This window comes from Lepidochelys kempii, chromosome 7, assembly GCF_965140285.1.
Source record: "Lepidochelys kempii isolate rLepKem1 chromosome 7, rLepKem1.hap1, whole genome shotgun sequence".
Lineage (NCBI taxonomy): Eukaryota > Metazoa > Chordata > Testudines > Cheloniidae > Lepidochelys > Lepidochelys kempii.
Window position 1 is genome coordinate 41315252 of NC_136386.1, and position 27212 is coordinate 41342463.

General features: G+C 42.3%; 1 protein-coding gene across 3 annotated transcripts in view; it reads left to right on the forward strand.

The window, feature by feature from the left end:
- CENPP (centromere protein P) overlaps positions 1-27212 on the forward strand; it is a 319800-nt gene that overhangs the window by 446 nt on the left and 292142 nt on the right. For 2 of the 3 annotated variants that reach the window (XM_073352368.2, XM_073352367.2), the window contains exons 2-5: positions 2891-3042; positions 3754-3899; positions 4360-4448; positions 13869-13957. In XM_073352368.2, the coding sequence (XP_073208469.1) occupies positions 2909-3042; positions 3754-3899; positions 4360-4448; positions 13869-13957 (458 nt within the window). In that variant the 5' untranslated portion in view covers positions 2891-2908. Of the gene's footprint in view, positions 1-159; positions 234-2890; positions 3043-3753; positions 3900-4359; positions 4449-13868; positions 13958-27212 lie in introns of those variants that run through there. The other variant, XM_073352369.2, reaches the window with a different exon arrangement.

A 27212-nucleotide genomic window follows, 5' to 3' on the forward strand; every position in this document is an offset into this window, starting at 1 on the left:
GGGAGGCTGGGGTGGGGGAAGGTTTGTTCAACTGGGGCTGAAGCGGTGAATTTGTCGTGAAAGAGGCGCTAGGGCTGCAGCAATTAGGTGTCTGGCGCTCAAGCAATTCTTTTTTTATATTCATAACTGATGCAGCAAGCCCAGAGGTGCTGGGGCGATGCACTGCCAAGCCCAGAGGTGCTGGGGGCTCTGCCCAGGCAAGCGCTGACACAGATTAACCACTGGATAGCAGGGTACTTAACAGTTGGTTCCTCCCTCACTCAATGAGGAATCTTGCAGTTCGTGGAGGGCTCTGCCTCCTCCTTTCTGATCATATTGGGTTCCTGGTGCCTGAGTGGGAAGCAGCGTCTGATCAGCAAGGGACAGACCTGAAGCCTTCTCTGTCCCACTATCAGGAGCCAAGTGCAGTGGTCGGAAGAAGGGTCTGCTGCCAGAGGGAGCTGGCCCCCTTTCTCCTCCTTGGAGCCTGGTCTGTCTGCCTGCCTGAAAACAAGCAACCAATGCAAAATGTCTGTGGGATTTCCCTGAGACTCGGGCCTGCATCCTCCTCACCCCTAGCCATTTGTGGTTTTGGCTCCCAGGGCTGGGAGCTAGGCACTTATATATTTTCTTTTGGGTTTATGAGTTAAGAGACTCCTATCTTTGATTATCTGTATCTGATAGTTATTTGAATATATAGTAGATAAACATCAAAAAGAAAAATGACCTTTCTGGGTGCTGTGTATTCTAAGAGCAATATTTTTAGACTTCAACATTACAAATCATTTCGAGTAAAACACTCAAAAATCAGTTATCTTATTTTCTTAAAAATTTTGAGTGGTAGGCTATTCTGTGATCAGACCCCTTGAAATTGTGCAGGGAGGACAGTGTAGGTGTTAGAGAGCAAACACTTAACTTCAGGAATTTGTATCAGATGGTATATGAAAGACAAATATTTAGACTTCATAAACGTACATCCTGCTAATGATTTGGAAACTTAAGCATTTAAAAAATTGTGGTTAGTTTTCTTAAAATAAATATGTACATTGTGTTTTATTCTCATTTTGAGTCTTCTGTTTTGAAGACGTGCTCACACAGTGCTCACACATCCAAAGTGCATACTTATATCTGAAATACATTGTGTGCTGTACACTAATAGAGAAAATCTTTCTTTTTAAACATAAGCAGAGAACATACACATCTGTTTCTGGAAAATGTAAACATTAAACTGTTTTGTTGTATTTTCAAATATGATGTGCCCAGTTTATTTCTGGTGTGCAACTACATTAACATCAGAATTAATTCACCCAGTGTGTGTGTTACCTCTGCTGACCTTGCAGCCCTTATGAGAAACAAACACAGCTTGGCAGGCAACAGAAATGTTTTGGTTTAGAGAGTGTTGTGCTGTGTTTAGGAAACAAACTGTTGGTAAACAGCGCTATTAATATAGATTCAGTACAAACAGAAACATATGTAGACAACAAAGGACTAGGTTTGAAAGAACACAATTGAGATAAAACAATTAAAAATTCCAATAAAAATAAAATTCACAATTTGTATCCATATTGAGTTTTGTAATTGCTACAACTATCTTTCAAATTTATAAATCCTGAATTTGGTGCGTAAGAAGCTGGCGAAATCTTCAGTTTTTCCAGAAATTAAACTGCTTTTGTATGTGGACACTTCCATTGTATCTTTGTTGCCTGCTGCTGATTTGATGGACACTCTATTATAAGAGTCAAATACTGAAGTAGTTTCTTCAGTTCAGAGACTACTTAGAGCTGTGAACTGTTCACATCTCAACATTGTTGCCATATTTGATGTAGGTCTTCTATCAGTTGTTACTGCTGATTTAAATATTTTGCCACAGTATAGCAACTTAATGTGCTTAACCACCCACTCCCTTCCCTACCATTGGGGTGAAATCTTGGATCTGTTGAAGTCAATCACAAAACTTCAGTTGACTTCAGTAGACCCAGGATTACACCTCTGGATTTGGAACCTACCATGAAATCTGTGTATTTAAATGAGACCAGTATTAAATTCAGTGGAAATTAAAAGCGTCATAGGGAATTACCAATTATTTCCTACAGGGTTGTGTATTTGTTGCATTAGGTTTTATTATACCCTTTCATGAAAAATCCTGTATGAGGAAAGAACACACAAGTTAGAACCTTCATCAGGTTGTCGTCTCCTCCACTCACTTCTTGCTCTGTGTTAGCCCAACTCATAGGGTGGCATAAGAGTTGGAAGCTGTTGTACGGGAATTTATTATGCTTTCAGCAGGATTAACTGCCATCTGTTGTTTTTTTTTTTTTTGCTTATAAAACAAACACCTAATGACAGCATGCAGCCTAGAAGGAACAGACATTATGCATTGATGTGTCCCTAATTGTAGAATGTTCCAATCCCCAATCTTAGAGTGATTCCAAGAGGGGTTTCTGTGGAGTCTTAGGGGACTCAGTTTGTTCCCATTTCTGATAGCACCATAGATTTTTTTCCACTTAAGTATGGGCCTGATCCTGTGCCTGTTGAAGTCAATGGCAAAACTCCCACTGATTTCAGTTATGCAAGACTCAACTCATTTGCTTTCCTTTAAACCTCATAGTAGAGGGGAACATATGGCTCAGTATCTACAATTCCTTTGATTTTAATATTATTCTGTAGCTAGTTTAACATTAAAGTTTGTCAAATATGTATTTGTTAGTCAAAAACACTCGTATCTAAAATATTTAGTTTTCAGAATTGGTAAGCTGTGTGAGCTGACTCATGTAATCTTTTTAAAAAGGGGAGAGAGAAACTTTAATATTGTAGTGCTATATATTTCATGGTTTTTGAATCAATAAATAGGATCAAACATTAATAGTGTTAAAATGAATATACTTATTTACAAAATTTTGTATCATTTTAGTAACATTGAATCTGAGAAATGGAGAGTGACATTTATCAAGTTTATGAAGATGAAATTCATTCTTTGGAAGAAGAAATTGAAATGTTAACTCAAAAGTTTGAAAACAAACAAGAATCTACATTTTATTCTGATGAAGAGATACAAATATCAATGTATGTATTTTATATGTTCAGATTAATTTTGGTTTTTGAATGTGTTCAGCATTGTTCTTGTCCACCCTCATTCATGCTGTTTCATAAAGTAAACATTTTAGCAATAAAAGAATCAGAAGTATTGAGAAATGCACTTGGTAGTTTAGTGGTGGCTGAAGTGTAGCCTTCAGAAGTTTGCAGTGTGACCTGTGGCTGCCTTCTTTAATATGGAGGTACAACCTGTGGGGTTCACAGATTCTATCATGCACTGCTCTGTGCCTACTCTCTGTTGCATGCTGCACCTCTGTATTAAAAATGAGGATAGCAGTGATTTGCTATATTAAATTTTATGTTGGGATCCTGACAAGTTGCTAATTTTTTGACTCTGATTTAAATCTATAATTACAAAGTAAAATAATCTTCTTGAAGCAAATGGGGTTTTTTTGATTATCCTAACTGGAAAGATGCAGATAAGCTGCCAAAACTCATTTTACTGAATGCTCCTGTGTCAATGTGAGAGCTTTCCATAACCACTAGCCTGTTGGTACATGGCAGGGAACATAAAGTATTTACATGGAATAGAACTTACATGAGTAGTGCCACTGAATTCAAAGTATAACTGAAATCATAAGACATTTCTGAATCACCTTCATAGATCTACATGTTAGAGCAACTCTTTTTAAAAGGTTTCTCTGTGCCCTGGTGATTGCTAATGGATCTTTTCAATTCTAGAAAATCACTCCAAGGAGAATCTAAACTACATGAATCTCCACCAGATCTGAAAGCTGAACTGGATTGTTTAGAATCTGACCTCTCTTTTTTAATGAAATTTACTGGCATTTGGTTCACAAATTACTCCAAGGAAACAGTGGAAAAAGGTAAGCATTTGGTTGCCTATTAGTAACATTGCAAGCATTTTGTCACAGTTTGTTTGCAGTTGCAGATTATAATTCAGCATTCAACATTTGCAGAAAAACTTGTGCTTTGAAATGATAAAACACTAGCACAGTAATTGCTGGTAAATGGAATTCTGTGATGTTTATACATATTGCCAAATTATTCTTGGTTTTACACTCAATGGTATTAAAAGGTTATAACAGAAGACAGAATGTTGCCAATATATCTATCGCTGGAGATACACTGAAGATCTAATTTGACTTTCTAATCCATTTGGTAGGAAAGTTTTTCACTTACATGGTTAATTGCATGATTTATATTGTGTATAACATACATTGCCCACTCTTCAAGTTTATAGCTTAATATTGTTTTTGCTAATGGGGAGGCAGAATAATTATTGAATGTGATCAGAAATCTAAAATATTTTAACCTACTTTATAGCTGGAAACAAAACTATACAGAAGCACAGATTGTCAGGAAATTGCTATTCACTGCCTTTTCAGATGGAATTTCATCTTCTAGAAATACAGGTAATGACAAGATATTTCTATGGGCGGGGGAAATCCAAATGGTTATGGATGTGTATTTGTCATGATAGAAGAAATCTGAACTTTTGGAATGGGTACTGTCACAGTCCTGGCTGAGTCCCCCGGTGGACAGTCCACTGGTCTGTTATAATTGGGTCCGCCTTTGAATCCTACATGCATCAAATCCAGCTGCATTTGCAAAGTCTAGTCACTGCTTCCATTTGAGGGTCTCCTAAGACAGTCTCCTGGTTAGGCCTCTTGTCTGGCACCCTTACTGGGATGAGGGTCTCTGCAGTCCCACTGCGATAGGACCCAAAATTCACGTTGAGACCTTCCTAACTTCTCCAGCCACTTTGCACATTCTTCCAGACATCCACCTAGCTGTGGTTGCTCTTGTTTACAGTTCCTTTGTCAGGGACCACATGGTTGTTCAAGCAAGGAAAACAGGTTCTCCAAAGAAACTACTTAAAATAGACATTTTACTATGAGTGCTTTGCCTGCCCAGGGACATTCAGATTTAAACTGGATTAAGTTACAGCAAACTAATTCCACTTTACTCCTGAATGAAAGCATCTACAGGGGTGTGTGTGTGTGGGTGATGGTGGTGGAAACGTTTATTTTATGCACATTGATTTCATACCTTTTAGCTGATTCACCTTAACTTACCTGAGTGTCCCCTATGTGGACATGCTCTTAGCATAAAAGAATTACAGATCTATGCAAAGCAATAGATGCCTGAATGCAATCCCGCCCTTAGAGTTCTTACCATTCCTGAGAGTTCTTGGGATTGATCAGTGTTGGAGGTAGACAAAGCCTCTCCTGCCTCCACTCCAGCTGTGATGTCTGTTTCTATTGATGGGATGGACTGCTTGCTTGGAGAGCATGTCCGTTTTAAAAGCAGTCTATGACAACTTTTCTCAAAAAGAAAAGGAGTACTTGTGGCACCTTAGAGACTAACCAATTTATTTGAGCATAAGCTTTCATGAGCTACAGCTCACTTCATTGGATGCATTCAGTGGAAAATACAGTGAGGAGATTTATATATACACAGAACATGAAAAAATGGGTCTTTATCATACACACTGTAAGGAGAGTGATCACTTAAGATGAGCTATTTCCAGCAGAAGAGCGGGGGTGGCGGGGGCGAAGAAAACCTTTTGTAGTGATAATCAAGGTGGGCAATTTCCAGCAGTTAACAAAAATGGGTGGGGGGTGGGAAATAAACATGGGAAAATAGTTTTACTTTGTGTAATGACACATCTACTCCCAGTCTCTATTCAAGACTAAGTTAATTGTATCCAGTTGGCAAATTAATTCCAATTCAGCAGTCTCTCGCTGGAGTCTGTTTTTGAAGTTTTTTTGTTGCAATATTGCAACTTTTAGGTCTGTAATCGAGTGACCAGAGATTGAAGTGTTCTCCGACTGGTTTATGAATGTTATAATTCTTGACGTCTGATTTGTGTCCATTTATTCTTTTACGTAGAGACTGTCCAGTTTGACCAATGTACATGGCAGAGGGGCATTGCTGGCACATAATGGCATATATCACATTGGTAGATGTGCAGGTGAACGAGCCTCTGATAGTGTGGCTGATGTGATTAGGCCCTGTGATGGTGTCCCCTGAATAGATATGTGGACACAGTTGGCAACAGGCTTCGTTGCAAGGATAGGTTCCTGGGTTAGTGGTTCTGGTGTGTGGTTGCTGATGAGTATTTGCTTCAGGTTGGGGGGCTGTCTGTAAGCAAGGACTGGCCTGTCTCCCAGGATCTGTGAGAGTGATGGGTCATCCTTCAGGATAGGTTGTAGATCCTTGATGATGCGTTGGAGAGGTTTTAGTTGGGGGCTGAAGGTGATGGCTAGTGGCATTCTGTTATTTTCTATGTTGGGTCTGTCCTGTAGTAGGTGACTTCTGGGTACTCTTCTGGCTCTGTCAGTCTGTTTCTTCACTTCAGCAGGTGGGTACTGTAGTTGTAAGAATGCTTGATAGAGATCTTGTAGGTGTTTGTCTCTGTCTGAGGGATTGGAGCAAATGCTGTTGTATCGTAGAGCTTGGGTGTAGACGATGGATCATTGGTGTGGTGTGGGTGAAAGCTGGAGGCATGTAGGTAGGAATTGCGGTCAGTAGGTTTCCGGTATAGGGTGGTGTTTAGGTGACCATCGCTTATTAGCACCGTAGTAGTCCAGGAAGTGGATCGCTTGTGTGGACTGGTCCAGGCTGAGGTTGATGGTGAGATGGAAATTGTTGAAATCGTGGTGGAATTCCTCAACAGCTTCTTTTCCGTGGGTCTAGATGATGAAGATGTTGTCAATGTAACGCAAGTAGAGTAGGGGCATTAGGGGACGAGAGCTGAGGAAGCGTTGTTCTAAGTCAGCCATAAAAATGTTGGCATAGTGTGGGGCCATGCGGGTACCCCTAGCAGTGCCGGTGATTTGAAGGTATACATTGTCCCCAAATGTGAAATAGTTATGGGTGAGGACAAAGTCAAAAAGTTGAGCCACCAGGTTTGCCGTGACATTATCGGGGATACCATTCCTGATGGCTTGTAGTCCATCTTTGTGTGGAATGTTGGTGTAGAGGGCTTCTACGGCCATAGTGGCCAGGATGGTGTTTTCAGGAAGATCACCGATGGATTGTAGTTTCCTCAGGAAGTCAGTGGTGTCTCGAAGATAGCTGGGAGTGCTGGTAGCATAGAGTCTGAGGAGGGAGTCTACATAGCCAGACAATCCTGCTGTCAGGGTGCCAATGCCTGAGATGATGGGGTGCCCAGGATTTCCAGGTTTATGGATCTTGGGTAGCAGATAGAATACCCCAGGTCGGGGTTCCAGGGGTGTGTCTGTGTGGATTTGTTCTTGTGCTTTTTCAGGGAGTTTCTTGAGCAAATGGTGTAGTTTCTTTTGGTAACCCCCAGTGGGATCAGAGGGTAATGGCTTGTAGAAAGTGGTGTTGGAGAGCTGCCTAGCAGCTTCTTGTTCATATTCCGACCTATTCATGATGACGACAGCACCTCCTTTGTCAGCCTTTTTGATTATGATGTCAGAGTTGTTTCTGAGGCTGTGGATGGCATTGCGTTCTGCACGGCTGAGGTTATGGGGCAAGTGATGCTGCTTTTCCATAATTTCAGCCCATGCACGTCGGCTGAAGCACTCTATGTAGAAGTCCAGTCTGTTGTTTCGACCTTCAGGAGGAGTCCACCTAGAATCCTTCTTTTTGTGATGTAGATAGGAAGGTCTCTGTGGATTAGTATGTTATTCAGAGGTGTGTTGGAAATATTCCTTGAGTCAGAGACATTGCTGGGAATATTCCTTGCTCCAACCTTCCTCTGTTGGTTGCTGGGCAGAGTCTTGTTAAAAGTTAATGATTCTACTGGAAGCAACCCAATTGCTCTACCAGAGTGGAACTATTTAATGTTGATAGTCCCTTGATGGCCCTATGTCAGCTTACCAGATTTAATCCGTTCCTGCTACAGATTGGAAGTTGTAATGAACACCAAAGGTGACGATAATAAATGTTGTTAATGAAAAATTAACTTGACAGATTTATTATCATACTGTCATAGATGGATATTACATATACTGATCACTATATGTGGGGTCAGGAAGGAATTTTCCTCCAGGCCAAATTGTCAGTGATCTTGTGATTTTTTTTTTTTTTTTAACGTCTTCCTCTGCAGCCTGGAGTGCAAGTTGATTGCCAGGATTATCTGAGTATATCTCACTTAATCAATTTGCTGCCACTGCGGGCATTGATGCACCTTCTATTCTCTACCTGTTGCATGTAATAATTTAGTCTCCTGTGGGCTGTAATAATGGGGTCTAATTTTGGTTGTTGGGTTTAATATGCAAGTGCTGGGTGGTGTTATGGCTTGTTATAAATAGGAGGTCAACTAGATGATCTAGTGGTTCTCTCTGACTTTACATTTATTTTCCAAACTTTGGCATATTATATCTTTAAGTCTTTTACTGTCTTAAACAGGGCATATGAGTGCCATTAACGTTAATCAGAAATAAGCACGTGCATCAAAAAAAAAAGACTATATTGTCCTCTTTAGGGAGTTACACTGTTTTAATACATGTGTTTTTATTACATAAAACTTGGCGTGTTAATTTCTGTAAGCATCAGTTATCAGACAAGAGGTAATTGTTTTCAAGTTTTTTTTTTTTCTGTTGTACTTTAGCTGATGCTCCAGTGTCTTCATTTTTTGCTGAGGATATACTTACACAGAAATATTGTTACTCAATAAAGATACCTATGAACATGTAAAAGAAATATGGTTTAAGTCTACTTGAAGAGACAAATTAGTTCCGAAAGATTCGGTCAAAAATAACTACAAGGAATTAAGTTTTGACAACTTGGAAGAAAAAATCTAATTTTATTAAGTAGAACAGAGAAAATTAGCCATTCAGATGTATCTGTGAGGTGAAGAGTGATAAACGTGCCAGAATGAGGTTGGGAGGAAATGGTTTCTTACAAAGTCCTTCAGATGTATACTTATATGAAGTAGTATCATAAATTCAGTCTATCTGATACACTTTTGAAACCAGCATGGTATATTCAGATTCTTCAGAATCAAAACTTTCATTTAAAAAAAAAAGTAAGTAAGGGTTAGCTTTCATAGTAACTGATACACAGTGGTGGTGTCCTCAGTTTGCAGAGAGTGTGAAACTATGGTGCTGGGAGTCAAGATCTTCCTTACTCCCATTAATTTAATTAGAATATTACTTCTGACACTAGTATTTAACTGCTGGTCATTCTATCAGCTGTGATGGTGAAATTGTGGGTGAGAATGAAACACACACAGGAATTTAGAGTTGTTGCATGAAAAAAAAGAGTGAAGAAAGAGTCGATAGAGATAAATAGGGAAAGGAGGATAGGAAAAGGAAAGATATACAAGACCGAAATAGCTGTTGTCCTGGCCTGAAAATATTTTCCCACTGAACAATAGTGAACGCAGTTTAACAAAGAATAATATCTGAAAGTTGAATCGCCATATAAAGGCCGTATTCTACTTTTAATCTTTGATCAATCATTGCACTGATATCAATGGATTGTGGATTTAAGGTAGAGTATAATCCTAAATTTATGAAGCAGCATATGGACTGTAATAGTGCCAACCCCAAGAGTTCATAAATGAGTCAGAACCTCCAAAATCATGAGATATATATTTTAATTTGGGGTTTTTTATTTGTCTTTTTGTTTTTAATCTTTAGAGTGAACTTGCATTATGTTTTTAAGCTTTTCCCCTCAGCTATGAAGCTTGTAAGCTTAACTTTATTTGAAACGAAGGGGAGATTTTCATTTAACCCCAGGAGTCCAAGAGTTGGACTTCTAAGAAAAACACGAAATATCATGACAAAAATCAGAAAAGTTGGCAACACTGGTTTAACTACATATGGAATTTGGCCCCCTCCAAAAATAGGTATAAATTGTTGCCTTTAATGGGTAGAAAAGTCTCATAATATATAAAATCTTAAGATAAATATAAGAAAAACGTGAACCTGTTTAGTAACACAACAACCCTACATATTAATGAGACATTTACTAATCAGCTTCCATTATAAAGCCTTATATTTACCTCCTAAAGCTATGGCTTGGTCTGAGCGTTGCCTTGTTTACCCTAAAAACAAAGGAGAATGTTTCTGCAAAATTTAAGAAAGTGAATCTAATTGTTCTTGAGCTACAGATAATTAAAATATTCTGATTAGAAATTTTTTACTTTGTCTAACATTTTCCTCTTAGTTCAAAAAACAGTTTGGGTCTCCCCCTTCAGACTTCTGATATAAGCAAATCTTGGGCCATAATTGTGACCCTAAGTCTGCAAGCCAAAGCACATGTTTAACTTTACTCACAGTTGTAGACCCATTGACTTAAATTTAGGACTGAATCCTACAAAACTGTACTCAGCTGAGCAGTCATCACTTGTGCAAAAAGATTCGCTAAAGTCCAAGGGACTACTCACCTTAGTTTGTTTTTACAGAATCATGACCTCATTTAATGCATTGTGAGGTTAGCATTTTGAAGTGAAGATGCAGAATTTCATGTTGATATTCTAATAAAATTTCAGGCTAATATTCTAATAAACATCCATGTTGACTGTGCACTAAATTATTTAAATCTATGTCGTTAGATGGCAGTATTTCACTATTTACTGGCTGATTATTGAATTTAAATTACATTTTTTTTATCAGAGAAATTGTGATTTTTATGTGAATTTGTTTTGTTGATGGGTCATTTCCTGGGGGGGAAAAAAACAAAAACCTGTGTCAAAATTATAATTTAAAATGCTAGTAGAGAGAGATTAATTTTCTGGTTTTGTTCCCCCCCCCCTTTTGCATTATATAATTTAAGTTTCTGATATTTCATGCTTTTAAAAATATGGAGCTATATAAGCATCTTCTAGCATAGAGGGAATTACACATACAGACTCTAATGTGTATAGCACATATCTACTTGTACAGTTATTAAATACAACAAAAATATATGGTCTTGTAATATGATAGAGATTTTACATATACAAGTCAGAAAATTTAAAGCTGTGGTTTCCATAGCAATTATAATTCAGCTTCCTTGTATGCGCTGTATTACTATGTATGGTGTTCAATTTGAAGATTTTATTTATAATGTGACTGGATTACATTCATTGTGAGAATATCTATGAATTATTTACCTACAGTAGTAAAATGTCAACACAATATTTCATGAACAAAGCAAATGGACACATCTTGCTTTTAATTTCTATTTTTTTAAAGAAACGGACAATGCAGCATGCTTACTATGACATTCAGATTTTTGTATGTGGCTAATGTGTGCACTAACTTTTTTCCGGAAGTATAGTTCAGAAGTTCGTATGTAACAGAATTGAAAAAAATCTTTTTTTTTTTTTTAAAGAAAATATCCTGTTGTGTATTTGGTATGTTGGAGGTTCTGTGGAAATATTTCATACACTGCTATTTGGCTACCTCAGCAGCATGAAAGAGAGGCTGTCTGTGAATTTTTTTGTGCATACAACATTTGTTTAAACAAGGAATTGTTTGGGTAATGGCAGTCTTGCGTTTAAGGCACAAAGTTGGACGTTGTGAGATAGGGATAATCCTGGTTTTGCTACAGACTTCCTGTGTGATGTTATCCAAGACACTTAGGTCTCCAATGTGCAATGAAAACACTGAAGTCAATGGGGGTCTGCATGGATACGGGTGTTTGCCCATATTTCTCAGTGCAGGATTGGGTCCTTTATCCGCAATTTTAAAACTTGAAAATTTTCCCATAACTTCTGTTCCTTACGCTCTCCACCTGTAAAATTAGGATGATAAATGTTTTACCTCGTAGGAGATTTGTGTTGGGACACAGATTTACTAATATGTGTAAAGTATTCTGAGACCCTTAGAATAAAAATATAGCTCTAATCCTCCTGTTAGTATTCTCCCAAACCTCTTTTCGAGGAATGTCCAATTGGGTAACACATCTTCCACCCAGTTCTGGTCTAAGTAAGGATTATTTTTCTTCCCCCTGTTTTGGGGAGATATAAAATGGCCACAGCATAGATCTTCCAATTGAATGAGTTAAATTCTTTTGTTTCCGCAGGTTCTTGACTGAAATCTGAAAGTTTTACCACAGCAAAGGGTTTTTACTTTTGTCTCTAGATTTAAAAAAAAAGAAAAAATAAAGCCTGTACTGGTGCTAAAAGTAATTAATAATGAAAGATGGAGTCCCATGTGCCAAAGCAGAGATCCTTTACAGAAAGATGAAGTTTGACATAAAAATACCATTAGATTCTGCCATATTGTACTTAAACTCTCTCCAAGTACATACACAATTTTAGCTTTATACTAACTTTAAACTCTACCACGTCAAATCTCAAGAACATTGAGGGAGTGGTCAATTTAATTAAAAATTGCCGTTTTCCAGAGGATTTTTTTTTCCTTTAAACGTTTTCAGTGGACCATAAGATGGCGTCTGGGCATAAAATGGTAGTGTCAGTTTCCTGGGATGCCAGTTTTCTATAAAGATACAATTGCTTACATCCAATAACTGTGCTAGCAGTTTGTCTGCTGCTCTGTGCCCAGATCTGAGCCTTCTGCTATATGTTTTAATTTATTTTCTTTCCTTATGATGCTTATTCAACTTCCCAAATTTTATAAAGTATCTTGGCTAGCCTTCTCCAACTCTAGTCATGGCAACATTGGCAATGTCCCTGTACAAACAATGCTACAGAATGTCATGATATGTTTTCATTTGACTCCAGCATTCCCATTAAATTTGTTTCCTCTACCTTACCTTCCCATGAGTTCATAGTAGCTGGAATAGGAAAAACAGTATGGTATGCCCCACTGCAGTGAGAAGTATTAATGCTGCCTGTTTCATGATGTCTTTCCAAGTGATGTGTTCTAACTGTCCTTTCCCAAGCTAACTGCTCTGGCATGTTTTAAAACATATAATACAAAGAATTATATTTTTTCTATTTGAACCTACTTTCTCACTCTCTGTGAAAGCTAAAATTGCATACATTGTTTGAGATTTTAATTTGGTATACACGTTAATCACACTTATTTCTGCAGATATATTTGTGTACGCGTATTCTTGTGAAGTAAAATGAAAGTAAGGCAAAATGGATGTCATAAAATACAAAACAAATTCAAGAAATAAAACACAAGGAGAACTGTAGAGCAAATGATTTTCTTATTCCTCTCTTTAGATCACATTACAGTATTATATGTATTAGTGGTTGGATGACAAAGTTTTGTTTGTTATACCGCGGGTTCTCAACCTTTTTCTTTCTGAGCCCCCACCCCGCCCCCCAAGCATGGCCTATTTGTGCTACAGTAACAGGTTTTCTGCATATAAAAGCCAGGGCCAGCGTTAGGGGTAGCAAGCAAGCGGATTGCCTGGTGCCCCATACCACAGGGACACCTGCAAAGCTACATTGCTCAGGCTTCAGCTTCAGCCCCAGGTGGCTGGGCTCAGGGCCGCAGGTGGCATGGCTTTGGGTTTCTGCCATGGACCCCAACAAGTCTAAAGCTTTCCCTGCTTGGGGGACGCCCAAAACCTTGCGGACCCCTAAGGGTCCATGGACCTGTGGTTGAAAACCACAGTGTTACACAAATAGTTAATTTGTTAATATTACTTGTTGAAGTCATGCTGGGGGATGAAGAGAATGGGACAATAATAGATTAAACAGAAAGCAATGCTATGTTATGAAGCATACAAGCACCATCCTCTTGTACTTCTTAAAAATTACCATTTCTCTTCAAAGGAGCGTAGGCATTATTCCAATAGGTTGTTACCTTTGTACTATTTATGTGTATGATCAAAGATTTTTTGTGTAAGTAGACCTCACTTTAAAATCTGTGTTTAAGATCTCCTTAACTAACAAGTTTATATATAATTATAAATTAATCTGCATTTTTTTCTTAATTTCTCTAATCTAGAGTAATGAAAGCATATCTGCTGTTGTTACTGACCTCAGCATTATAATGGAATGTGGTGAATATTTGGATTTAAGCAAGTTTGTGTCCAGGTAAGGTTTTTGTTTGTTAAATAAATTATTTTTGTATGGTTGATATGGTTCATTGTACTAGAGAAAGTATTGAGTGGGTTGATTCTTTGGATTTGTTGAAAAAGCTGTGTCATTTTCTTCGCTTGGTAACATGTTGTGATCAGTGGCTCTTAAATACCTTCAGATTACTGGGTTTGATACAGGAATTAATAGAGGTAATTCTATGGTTTGTGTCATGGCAGGAGGGCAGATTAGATTATCATAGATTTTTAAGGCCGAAAAGGGACATTTATGAATTATGAAGCCATATTAAAAACAGGAATACATATTTTTGCTATGTGTTTTAGAGCTTTGTATTGCTTAATCCAGAGATAATTTAACTAATTTCAATTAATATGCAAGAAATCCTTTCAAGGTCTGCTTTTCTGTTCCAACATTGTTATACGTGGGCAAAATGTGTGTGATCGCATCTCCCTCTAGTGAATGACCCTCAAAGGATAGGAGTCTGTTTCTTATTCCTAGCTAGTTAAGGGACAACTGGTCAAGCAGTCTTATATAAAGGGATGTGTGGTTGTCTCAGTTTGCATATAAGATGTAAACAATGTCCTCAGCAAGAGAGAAGAAAGAAGACACAGAAAATCTGCATCTCAGCACACAAGTGACAGAAAACAGCATGTAGCATCTTACCTCACTAGACTCTGTTTCCTTCTGCTCAGCTGGTTAGAACTTTGAGGGGGCTAAACGACAAAAATGAGGGGCAAACACCCCAAGGTGTATCTCTCCCTGTCAATCTCCTCCTTCGTACCTGAGAAGACAAAAGAAACAGCAATTGGACTTTGGGAGAGAGGTCCAGATCTGTAAAGTTTGGTCAGTAATTCTGTTAGAAGGATATAGTAAGGACTTCACTTTGAATCAAGGATAGTTTAAGTTAGGCCCTAGGAAGTGTTTTAACTTTATTTTTCTTGTAACCATTTCTAACTTTTTGCCTCATTGCTTGTAGTCATTTTAAAATCCCATTGTAGTTAAATAAATATTTTTATTCTTTAATTGAAACTAATCCGGTGTGTTTAACTTAAATTGGGTAACGCCATTTAAGGTGGCAAGTTGTTGTGTATTCCCTTAAAGGGACAACAGATATAATATATTTGGACTGTCGAAGAGAGGGCTGGTCAGTACAATACATATATTTTTGGGAAAATCTAGGACTGGTAGTGTGTTGGGGTCACTCTGCAGAAAGAACCCAGGCTGGTAAAAGCTAGCGTGTGACCCGTGTGTGGCTGGCAGGCTGCAATTACCTATAGACATTCAAGGTGTTTGCATGCTGGCAGGCTGCTTGTGAGTGGGTCAGGTGGTAGCTACTGCAGTCAGGCATTTTAAGGCACCCAAGGTGCAGAGCAGCCCCTCACTTGGCTAGATTGCACCCCAGTATGTCACAGTCATGCTACCAGTCCGGCCTACAATGGTCTTTTTTTAAACAAGTTTAATATTTTTATTGAAGTGACTTGTAAAGTACATATTTATCTTTCTTATCAGAGAGGTGAGAAGTAAGTAGAGGCACCACTGGCATTTGAACCCACAATCTCCTGTTTACTAGACAGTTATTTAACCAGCTACGCCATGGCATTTAGTGCTACCATCCTCATAGGTCAGGAATGTGAGGCTTACTACTGGTATCGTGTAACCTGCCTTGAATCAGTTGCTTGGTGACTAAACTGGGAACCCCACCACACACCAATTCATAGTGGTGGGTATGCCAGATACCCACTGGAATGAAAAACAATATTCACAAAGGAGTAGTTCTGTCTGGCACTGATACCTTGTAGACAGTTCTTGGTTGAACAGAAGCTAGGGCAGAAAACTCTGAACTGAATTCACTGGGGAGAAAGCATCAGGTGGTTGGCATTGCAACTCAGTTCTGCTCTCTGGCATCTCCTGCATTGGTGCTGGCTTCCAAATATCTTTGGTCTTTCGTGCCTTTTGATCCAGTCAGTAGGACCAAATCCCCCCCTCCTGGTAATAATGCAAGCCGCCTTATTTTTCTGCCTAGGTGTATGTGCCAAAGGTTTGGGTATGATGGTTGCCCTCTTCATTGCTTGCCGGAATGTGAGGACAATCTGCACTGTGAGGATGACCTCAGTGAGGTCGATGACCCTAGAAAGGTTGCCACCATTGACAGAGAGCTGGAGAAGCTTGACATAGATGTAGCCACTCTCTCTGAAATCAGACTAGTTGACGCAGGCTCTCTATGCGAGATGCATTATGCCTTCTTTTAGCATGGAAAAAGGAAACGACCATCACAAATGTGGGATGGTTGGTTTTGCAGTCAACTTCTTAGCACCCAGGGTCAAATGTCCTATTGCAATATGAGGATGTATTATATCACTAAGAATATCTTCCACAGGCAGCTTTGCCAACATCACTGTTACCTTTGCCCCAGCACTTTATTCCACCTTTCAAGAGAGGAACTTGTTCTATTAGTAGGTAGACAGTGTCACCAGCAAACTACCACTAGGTGAGTGACTATATCTATTGGGATAGTTCAGTGTTAGAGTCGCCTCTCATCACAAGATGTGGTTGCTATGCACAGGCCACCATGGAGTAGGAAAAATAAATAACAGTGGGCAAACACTACAGGAGTACTGTGCATTGGTTATAACTACTTCCAGAGGTAGTCATGGCCAGAAGGTCTCCTGGAGACATCCCACATGTAGCCACTGGCACCAACTGGATTTAATTGTCACCCAGAGAAAACACCTACAGGATATTCTCCATACTTACAGTTTTTACAGTTCAGACTGTGACACAGACCATGCTGCAAAATGAGGAAATTCCATTGTATCAAACAAAGCTGTTCGCCCACACATTAATATCAACAACACAAAAGACCAAGGAGGATGTCTTCAACTCACTAAAAATCTCCGGGAAGCTGTGTCCTGCGTTCCACCTCCCCTGATTGCTGATGCAGCGTGGAACACACTTAGACTGAATATCCATATAGCTATAGTCTTCACTTTTGGTAAAAAGAATGTACAAGATAAAGATTGGTTTGCAGCATATGCTGAAAAAATGTTTCCAGTTATTGAAGGAAAATGCACAGCATATCTCCACCACATAGGAACCACTGTCCTGGACATGTTCTAACCTCAGAGTGGCCTAGAGCTCATTGCAGTGAAGAGAGAGACAATGAGCTCAATCATACTGTCTGTCTATATGAAAAGATAACGAGGAGTCCGGTGGCACCTGAAAGACTAACCGATTTGGGCATAAGCTTTCGTGGGTAAAAAACCCACTTCAGATCCATGGACTGAAAATTACAGATGCAGGCATTATTATACTGACACATGAAGAGAAGGGAGTTACCTTACAAGTGGAGAACCAGTATTGACAAGGCCAATTCAATCAGGGTGGATGTAGTCCACTCCCAATAATTGAGGAGGAGGTGTCAAAGCCAGGACAGGGGAAGTTGCTTTTGTAGTGAGCCAGCCACTCCCAGTCCCTATACAAGCCCAAATTAATGGTGTTAAATTTGCAAATGAATTTTGTTCTGCAGTTTCTACACCAGGAGGAGGCATTTCTCTACCAGGAGGAGGAGTCAGGAAGCAAGGATTAATTAGATGAGGTTCAGCTGGATGGGAAAAGAAGGGGCTTGTAGAAAGCCCAGGAACTGAGAGCAGCTAGGGGCTCCAGGGAAGTAGCCCAGAGTCACTCCCTGGGTGAAGAGAGGTGGGTTTGGGACTATAGAGGGTAGTCTACAGTTAATTCCTGGGAGGAGAGAGAGCCAGAAAGGTAGGCAAGGGTCAAGAGAAAAGCAACAAGGAGTTGGATAGGTTTCAGAGTAACAACCGTGTTAGTCTGTATTCGCAAAAAGAAAAGGAATACTTGTGGCACCTTAGAGACTAACCAATTTATTTGAGCATAAGCTTTCGTGAGCTGCAGCTCACTTCATCGGATGCATATTGTGGAAAGTGTAGAAGATCTTTTTATACACACAAAGCATGAAAAATTACCTCCCCTCACCCCACTCTCCTGCTGGTAATAGCTTATCTAAAGTGACTACTCTCCTTACAATGTGTATGATAATCTAGGTGGGCCATTTCCAGCACAAATCCAGGGTTTAACAAGAACATCGGGGGGGGGGAGGAAAAAACAAGGGGAAATAGGTTGCCTTGCATAATGACTTAGCCACTCCCAGTCTCTATTCAAGCCTAAGTTAATTGTATCCAATTTGCAAATGAATTCCAATTCAACAGTCTCTCGCTGGAGTTCGATGGTCACATAAACACCACCCTATACCGGAAACCTACTGACCGCTATTCCTACCTACATGCCTCCAGCTTTCACCCTGACCACACCACACGATCCATTGTCTACAGCCAAGCTCTGCAATACAACTGCATTTGCTCCAACCCCTCAGACAGAGACAAACACCTACAAGATCTCTATCAAGCATTCTTACAACTACAATACCCACCTGCAGAAGTGAAGAAACAGATTGATAGAGCCAGAAGAGTTCCCAGAAGTCACCTACTTCAGGACAGGCCTAACAAAGAAAATAACAGAACGCCACTAGCCGTCACTTTCAGCCCCCAACTAAACCCCCTCCAATGCATTATTAAGGGTCTACAACCTATCCTGAAGGATGACCCAACACTCTCACAAATCTTGGGAGACAGGCTAGTCCTTGCCTACAGACAGCCCCACAACCTGAAGCAAATACTCACCAGCAACCACGTACCACACACCAGAACCACTAACCCAGGAACCTATCCTTGCAACAAAGCCCGTTGCCAACTGTGCCCACATATCTATTCAGGGGACACCATCACAGGGCCTAATAACATCAGCCACACTATATCAGAGGCTCGTTCACCTGCACATCCACCAATGTGATATATGCCATTATGTGCCAGCAATGCCCCTCTGCCATGTACATTGGTCAAACTGGACAGTCTCTACGTAAAAGAATAAATGGACACAAATCGGATGTCAAGAATTATAACATTCATAAACCAGTCAGAGAACACTTCAATCTCTCTGGTCACGCGATTACAGACATGAAAGTTGCGATATTACAACAAAAAAACTTCAAATCCAGGCTCCAGCGAGAGACTGTTGAATTGGAATTCATTTGTAAATTGGATACAATTAACTTAGGCTTGAATAGAGACTGGGAGTGGCTAAGTCATTGTGCAAGGTAATCTATTTCCTCTTGTTTTTTCCTCCCCCCCCCCCCCCCCGAGACGTTCTTGTTAAACTCTGGATTTGTGCTGGAAATGGCCCACCTTGATTATCATACACATTGTAAGGAGAGTGGTCACTTTAGATAAGCTATTACCAGCAGGAGAGTGGGGTGAGGGGAGGTATTTTTTCATGCTTTGTGTGTATAAAAAGATCTTCTACACTTTCCACAGTATGCATCCGATGAAGTGAGCTGTAGTTCACGAAAGCTTATGCTCAAATAAATTGGTTAGTCTCTGAGTTGGATAGGGCAGACCTTGGCTGTTAAAGTGAGGACCCCTGAGCTGGAATCTGGAGTAGAGGGTGGGCTTGGGTTTCCTTACCAGCCACTGGGGAAGTGGTGCAGTCCACACAGTGGAAAGTGGACTGCCTGGGGCAGTTCGCCTTCAAGGACGTAAGGGGAGGACTTTTGGGACCTGGTCAAAGGGCCCAGTCATGAAGAGGAAGCTGCAGCTCCTGGAGCTAGAGGGGCAGAAGAGAGGACCTTGGGTGGAGAGACTGCTAGAGGGTCCAGCAACTGGACGGAGCTAACCCCCAGAGTGTCCAGGAGGAGGTGACTCTAGCGGTGAGTGGGCCACATGACAGGGAATAGTAAACTAATTTATTGCATAAATTACCCTTTCCGTTTTGTATTTTGTTTGACACTTTGAGAATGGCTTCAACTTTGTGTTTCCTAACTAGTTAAACTTTGACTTTGTCAGTAGAATGCAGCATTTTGTGCTGTATCTGCAACACATCTGTATTATATTAAACTTTGCATGGGCTTAGTTCTGGGGGTGGGTGGGTCTGTTGTAGTTTTGTGTGTGTGTGAGAGAGAGAGAGAAAGGGAACCCCATGAGACAATCATTATTACCACAGCTGTAAGAGTCATTTCTTGTTTTTATATCTGGTGCAAAAAGTCATGAGTACTGTGCTGAGTTAATTTTTTTTTCTTTGGAAGTAGTTAAGGGATCCTGTTTCTTTTATAATGGATTTTTGTTTCTTACTTACTTTTTGTTTTTACTGATACGCTTTTGTAAAAGTGGTACAGAAATTGGATAGGGACTATTTTATTGTGGCCTGATAGGGAGTTACTGTGTTACTAAATTTATCTTCTGTTTCTTGGATAACTTCTCTGTCACATGCACAATAGCTTTCGAGATCAGTTCTTTCTGTAGTTAATGGAATTTTTTTTTTAATCCACTCTGGTTCTAGACTGCTAAATTCTTTCCAAAACAGTCTTAAATTATGAGTTCTCTCACAGATCTACCTATTTCTTTGAAAATTTTTCTTAATACTTAAGTATACACACAGGTTACCATTACAAAAAACACAGCAGTGTAGTGCCAATACTTCATATTTCTTCACATCATTATTAAGCTAACCAATAAATTTTTGTTTATGTTGTTGGTCTGTCAGAACTCCAAGTAATTTGAAGGAGTCTCCTACAGTGTTAGGAACACTTTGAGAATCATTTCCAAACTGGCAAAAGTGAGTGAGTGAAATGCCACATTACACTCTCTGAAATGAGTGAACGAAAACAGCAATAACTGTGGGAATGCAGGGTCGGGGGAGACCTAGTTAACTTCAGTGCTGTGAATTATTTCTTGTGAAAATAGAGTTTCCATTTTGTTTCAGATTTCTGAAAACCTTCTTGACAGCTGAATGAGTCAGAGTAGAAATATTTTTCTTCAGGCTCTCCTGCTTATCCATCGGTTCTCAAACTTTTGTACTGGTGACCCCTTTCACATAGCAAACCTCTGAGTGTGACTCCCCCCCCCCCCCGTATAAATTAAAAACACTTTTTAATATATTAAATACCATTATAAATGCTGGATGCAAAGCTGGGTTTAGGGTGGAGGCTGACAGCTCGTGACCCCCCATCTAATAACCTCGCAACCACCTGAGGGGTCCTAACCCCCAGTTTGAGAACTCCTGTGCTTACCCTTCAAAAATTTAGGTTTTGTGTACTCATTTCCTTCACTCCCTCTGACACTGAAGAAAATCACTTATCTTACACGTGTACCGTCAAAGCTAATACTCATTTTGAATTTGGTGCAGTAATGTGGTTCACTGTCTCATATGTAGCAAACATTACGTCTGTACATATGTGTGTACACTTAGGGCATGTCTACACTTGAAACCGCATGTTTTGTCCATACATGTTAAGTGACCCTTAACAAGTATTGCATGAGCAATGCCGATGCACCACAGTTACTCCTTGATTAAGGTAAATTTGCCTTATATCATTGCTGCCACACAGGAGGATGATGGTTGAAAACAAGTGATCAGCATTCAGGTCTTGCATCCCATGGTGGATTGCTCTGCAACTGTACTTTATGCATTCTGGGATTTTTCGTACATCTGTTGTGGGATACCTACTAGAAGGCAGTGGAATTTTGGGATTTGGGGTCAAATTAAGTAATTCCCAAGATTGCTCTTCTTTCATCCCATCATCCATCTATATTTTGTGAGCCAGTAGTATTTTCAAAGTGCTGTCTGGAAGCATGGAGGAGGCATTGGCAAGCACTGTTATCCTCATGGTGGTGAATAGGTTGTTGCATGAATACCTGAATTTTGTTCAGTTACTTAAGGAACAGGGCCTGTTAGGAGGAGGCTGAAACTGACCAACATGTCTCCTTGATGTTTTCCTGGAACGACTTCACTTGGTGACGTGCTGCTTTTTGTGCTCTAGCAATGACGGGCGGGACAGGATAGTGCTATAGACCTGGGATGATCAGCAGTGGTGGCAGAACTTTAGAATGTCCTAAAACACTTTCCTGGAAATCTGTGCAGAGTTTGCCCCAGAGCCTCAAAGCAGAACACCTAGATGAAAGCTGCCCTTAGCCTAGCCATCATCATTTGGAACCTCCCTACTCCCGATTGCTACCGGTCAGTAGCTAGCCAGTTTGGTGTCAGTAGATCAACCATCTCATGGACTCATAGACTTAAAGGCTCGAAGGCACTTCACCCACTCATTCCTATAATAGGCCCATAACCTCTGGCTGAATTACTGAAGTCCTCAAATCTTGATTTAAAGACTTGAAGTTACAGAGACTCCAGCATTTACTCTAGTTCAAACCAGCAAGTGACCCATGCTGAAGAAAGGAAGATGAAAAAACCCCATGGTCTCTGCCAATCTGACCTGGGGAAAATTTCCTTCCCAATCTCAAATAGGGCAATCTGTTAGAGCCTCAGCACGTGGTGAGACTTATCAGCCAGATATCTGGGAAGGAATTCTCTGTAGTAACTCAGAGTCCTCCCTGTCTAATGTCCCATCCCCAGCCTTTGGAGATATTTGCTAATAGCAGATGCAGATGGGCCATGTAACATTGTAGGCAACCTCATCATACCATCCCCTCCATAAACTTATCAAACTCAGTCTTGGAACAAGTTAGATTTTCTTGCCCCCTCTGCTCCCTTTGGAAGGCTGTTAGAGAACTTCACCCCTCTTCGTTAGAAACCTTAATCTAAATTTCAAGTTTGATAAGCAGCAAGACCAAATGGCACCATAGCTAAATAGCAGAGTAAAAGGGCATCATTTAAAAATTGGAAGTTAAACCCCTACTGAGGAAACTCAAAATGAGCATAAACTCTGGCAAGTCAAGTGTAAAAATATAATTAGGTTGGCCAAAAAAAGAATTTGAAGAGCAGTTAGCAAAAGACACCACACTAACATCAGTTTTTTTTAAGTACATCAGAAGCAGGAAGCCTGCCAAACAGTCAGTGAGGTCAATGGATGATTAAGGTGCTAAGTGAGCACTCAAGAAAGACAAAGCCATTGCAGAGAAGCCAAATGAGTTCTTTGCATTGGTCTTCACTGCAGAGGATGTGAGGAAGATTGCCATACCTGAGCCATTCTTTTTAGGTGACAGATCTGGGGTCATTCCTGTGTTGGATTTACAATTACAATTAAAACTGGAGAAGGCCAACCCAAAGAGGAAATGCTTTTCTTCTTTATCCAATGAAGATTCAGCCATGCCTCTAATCCAGTGGTCACCAACTGGTTGAGGTCAATCATGGAGACTCTCCCAATTGATCGCGATCTCCGGTGGTGCAGCCAGGGACAGCAAGTTATATACACTTGTGGTGCCCGGGCTCCAGCAATATTCAGGGCCCGGGGCCCAGCTCCACCAATGTTTAGGGCTGGGTCTCTCCCCCTACTTGCTGACCCTGCTCACCTCCCCCAGCTCAGGTTGACTCTGCTTGGCCGGCTCCCTGAGTCAACTGCTGCAGCAGGGTCCTAGTGCCCCCCATTCACTAATGACAGGGCAGGCTTACCCTGCCCTTCCTCCCTAGCCTGAGCCTCTCCAACGCCCCCAACCCCAGCCCCAGCCAGAGCCCTAATCCCCCCACACCCAAATCTCTGTCCCAGCCCTGAGCACCTCCCACACCCCTAACCTCTCATCCTCAGCCCCACAGCCCTCACCCCTGCACCCCCTCGTATCCCCAAACTCCCTCCCAGATCCTGCACCCCCTCCCCACACCCCCCTCCTGCCCCAAACTCCCTCCCAGAGCCTGCACCCCTCCTGCACCTCTGCCCCAGCCCGGAGCCTGCACCCAGCACCCAAACTCCATCCCAAATCCTGCATCCCAGACCCCCTCCCCCACCCAAACTCCCTCCCAGATCCTGCACCCCTCACACCCTCCTGCACCCCAACCCCCTGCCCCAGCCCAGAGCCTACACACAAACTCTGTCCCAGAGCCTGCACCCCCTCATCCCTTCCTGCATCCCCACCCCCTGCCTCAGCTCGGAGCCTACAGCCAGCACCCAAACTCCTTCCCAGAGCCTGCACCCTTCACCCCTCCTGCATCCTAATCTCCAGTCTAAGACCTTCACCCCAGACCTCCTCCCCCCACCCAAACTCCCTCCCGGAGCCTTAGGCAGGTGGGGGGCAGAGTTTGGGAGGGGCAGGTTCTGGGCACCACCAAAATTTCTACAAACCTGCCACCCCTGGGTGTAGCGGGGCTGCAGCTAAGGCAGGCTCTCTGCCTGCCCTAGCCCCACTCCCGTGGCCATGGGGGGAGTAGAGGGGGAAGGGGTCTCTGCGAGCTGCTCCAAACCTCCTAACTCCTGGTCAGACACAGGAGGAGTCGACCTGGACTGTGGGTTCAGAAAAACGACCAAGTTGAGGGCTGCTCTGAAGCTCCAAGGCAAGCAAATCTGCCAGTAAGTGCAAGACCCACCAAGGTAGAGGAGGAACTTTGTTACAACTGGTATCAGCAATGGGATTTGGTGTACACAGTGCGGCGGAAGAAGGAGGGTGTGTGTGGGGGGGTAAGCCAGGGGGAGGTAGTGCGGGCACTGATGCAAGTCACCGCTGCCCAGCAGGAGACTACCCATGTCCAGGCAGCCGCCCAACAGGAGGCAGTGCGGCTGCAGCAAGAGACTAATGGCCTGCTGATGGACCAGGCTGCTCAAGACTGGGCTATGTTGCGGGAACTGGTAAACCAGGTAAAGGCCCTTACAGAGCTGAATCACAGCTATGATGGGACGCAGATCATGCGGGCCAGCAATTGGCTGCAGAAAATGACGCGGGAGGATGATGTAGAGGCATACCTCCTGGCCTTTGAGAGGACAGCCCTGCAGGAGGCTTGGCCCCAAGAACAGTGGTCTGGCATCCTCACTCCATTCCTGTGTGAGGAGGCCCAGAAGGCCTACTATGATTTGCCAGAAGAGGCTGCGGCAGACTACCCCCAGCTGAACGCAGAGATCCTGGCCAGATCTGGGGTAACGACTGCAGTGCAGGCCCAGCCATATCATGAGTGGAGGTACCAGAAAAACAAAACCCCACGGTCCCAATTCTATGACCTCAACCATCTCGCAGGAAAGTGGTTACGAACTGAGTCCCAGAGTCCAGAGGAAATACTAGAGGTTCTGGTCATCAACCGGTACATGAGAGGATTACCGCCAGACCTTTATGCCTGGGTAAGCCAGAATGAACCCTCCACCTATGACGAGGTTGTCGCACTGGTCGAAAGGTGAAGGACAGCGAGGGAGCTAACCCGACCAGTTAAGGAAGAAGCACCCCGGGTTAAACTAGCAGCACCAAGCCCTAGAGCTCGGGTGACTGGGCCGCCAGGAGAGCCCAGGTGGAAAAAGAGAGGGGCTGAAGGCCCACCAGAAGCAACAAATTGTTGGAGCACAGAGGGGGAAGAGGATCTTGATGTTAGACTGCCCAAACCAAGAGACCAGGGAATGCCTAGGGCTCCATACAGATGTTACGCCGGCGGGGAGTGGGGACACATAGCTGCACAGTGTCCCAATGTCGAGGAGCCTATGCAGAGTAACCTGGGGAACTGGGCAGACCCATGCTCCCTAATCCACCTTGTGGGGGGTCTCACTAACCCCACATATGTGCACCAGACCAGCGAAGCTAAATGGGGTAGAGACCACGGCACTGGTTGATTCAGGGAGTGCTATCACGCTTGTCTCGGGGAAGCTCGTGAAGCGTAGTCAGCTGCTGTGGGCTAAGCATACGGGGATAATGTGCATCTATGGGACAGTTGGTTATTACCCCACCATCCCAGTAAAAATCGAGATTCAGGGGAACGCTACTGAGGTAGCAGCAGGGGTAGTCCCTAAACTCCGATACCCAGTGCTCATAGGGAGGGACTTCCCAGGGTTTGGAGACTTACTCCCGGTCGGGGAATTGGAGAAAGGGGGAAGCCCTGAAGTTAGTGAGGCATCCACAGTAGACTGTCAACCCCCAATCTTCTCTGAAATATCCCCAGATTTGTTCTCCGCTCCCAGAGGGGCTAGAAAGACGAAAAAGGAAAGAAGGGCAGCTAAAGCCTTGGGAACCCGAATACTGGCCCAAAGCCAGAGGGTCGCTCACGTAGGTAGGCGGACCCGAGCAGCTGAAAAGGAGGCCACCCAGGAGGGAGAAGCACCCGAGTCTGACCCACACCCTAACGCCTCTGAACCAGTAGAGGCAACAGAGACTGGCCCCCTAGATCTCGGACAGATTAGCCCCTGGAGAGGAAATTTTGAATGGGACCAGGCTGAAGACCCAAGGTACAACAACATTAAGAAAGAGGTGACCGAAATAGATGGGGTCCCCATGGAAGGGAAAACCCAGGGACCAGGACCCTACTTCATAATGAAGAAAAATCTCTTATACCGGATTGCACCAGTACAGGGGCAGAAGGTACAGCAGATCCTAGTACCTCAAAAACACCAGAATGCTGTATTAAGTCTGGCCCATAGTCATCTTTTTGGGGGCATTTGGGGGTAGAGAAGACCCTGGCATGGGTCCTGCGACGATTCTTCTGGCCCGGAGTACATGAAGAAGTGCGGAGGTACTGGGAGTCCTTCCCGGAGTGTCAGCTGCACAGTCCCTGTCCCCACTTGAGGGCACCTTTAGTACCCCTTCCCATCATAGAGGTCCCCTTCGAGCAAATAACCATGGACCCAGTGGGACCCCTGGGGAAGATGGCTTGGGGCCACCAATATATACTTGTCACTCTGGATTATGCTACTCGCTACCCAGAAGCCGTCCCCCTGTGGAACACGGCCTCTAAAACGATAGCGAAAGAGTTGGTGGGGATCTTTGCCCGAGTGGGGCTACCAAAGGAGATCTTAACAGACCAAGGTACCCCATTTATGTTGAAGCTAATGAAGGACCTCTGTATACTGCTCCATATACGTCCCCTGAGAACTTCAGTTTATCATCCGCAGACCGATGGGCTGGTAGAAAGGTTTAACCGAATCCTCAAGGCAATGATAAGGAAAGTGGTAAATTGGGACGGGAAGGATTGGGATACCCGACTACCCTACCTTATGTTTGCAATCCAGGAGGTACCTCAGGCCTCAACTGGGTTGTCCCCTTTGAATTATTATATGGACGTCACCCCCGTGGCATACTAGATATCACAAAAGAAATCGGGAAGAGGAACCCAATGAGGAGAGAAATATAATTGACCATGTGTTGCAGATGCGGGAACAGATAGCCCGGGTCACCTCTATTGTACGGGAACATTTGGAAAAGGCGCAGGAGGCCCAGCGAACCCATTACAATCACCAGGCAAAAGTCCGACAGTTCCAACCAGGGGATCG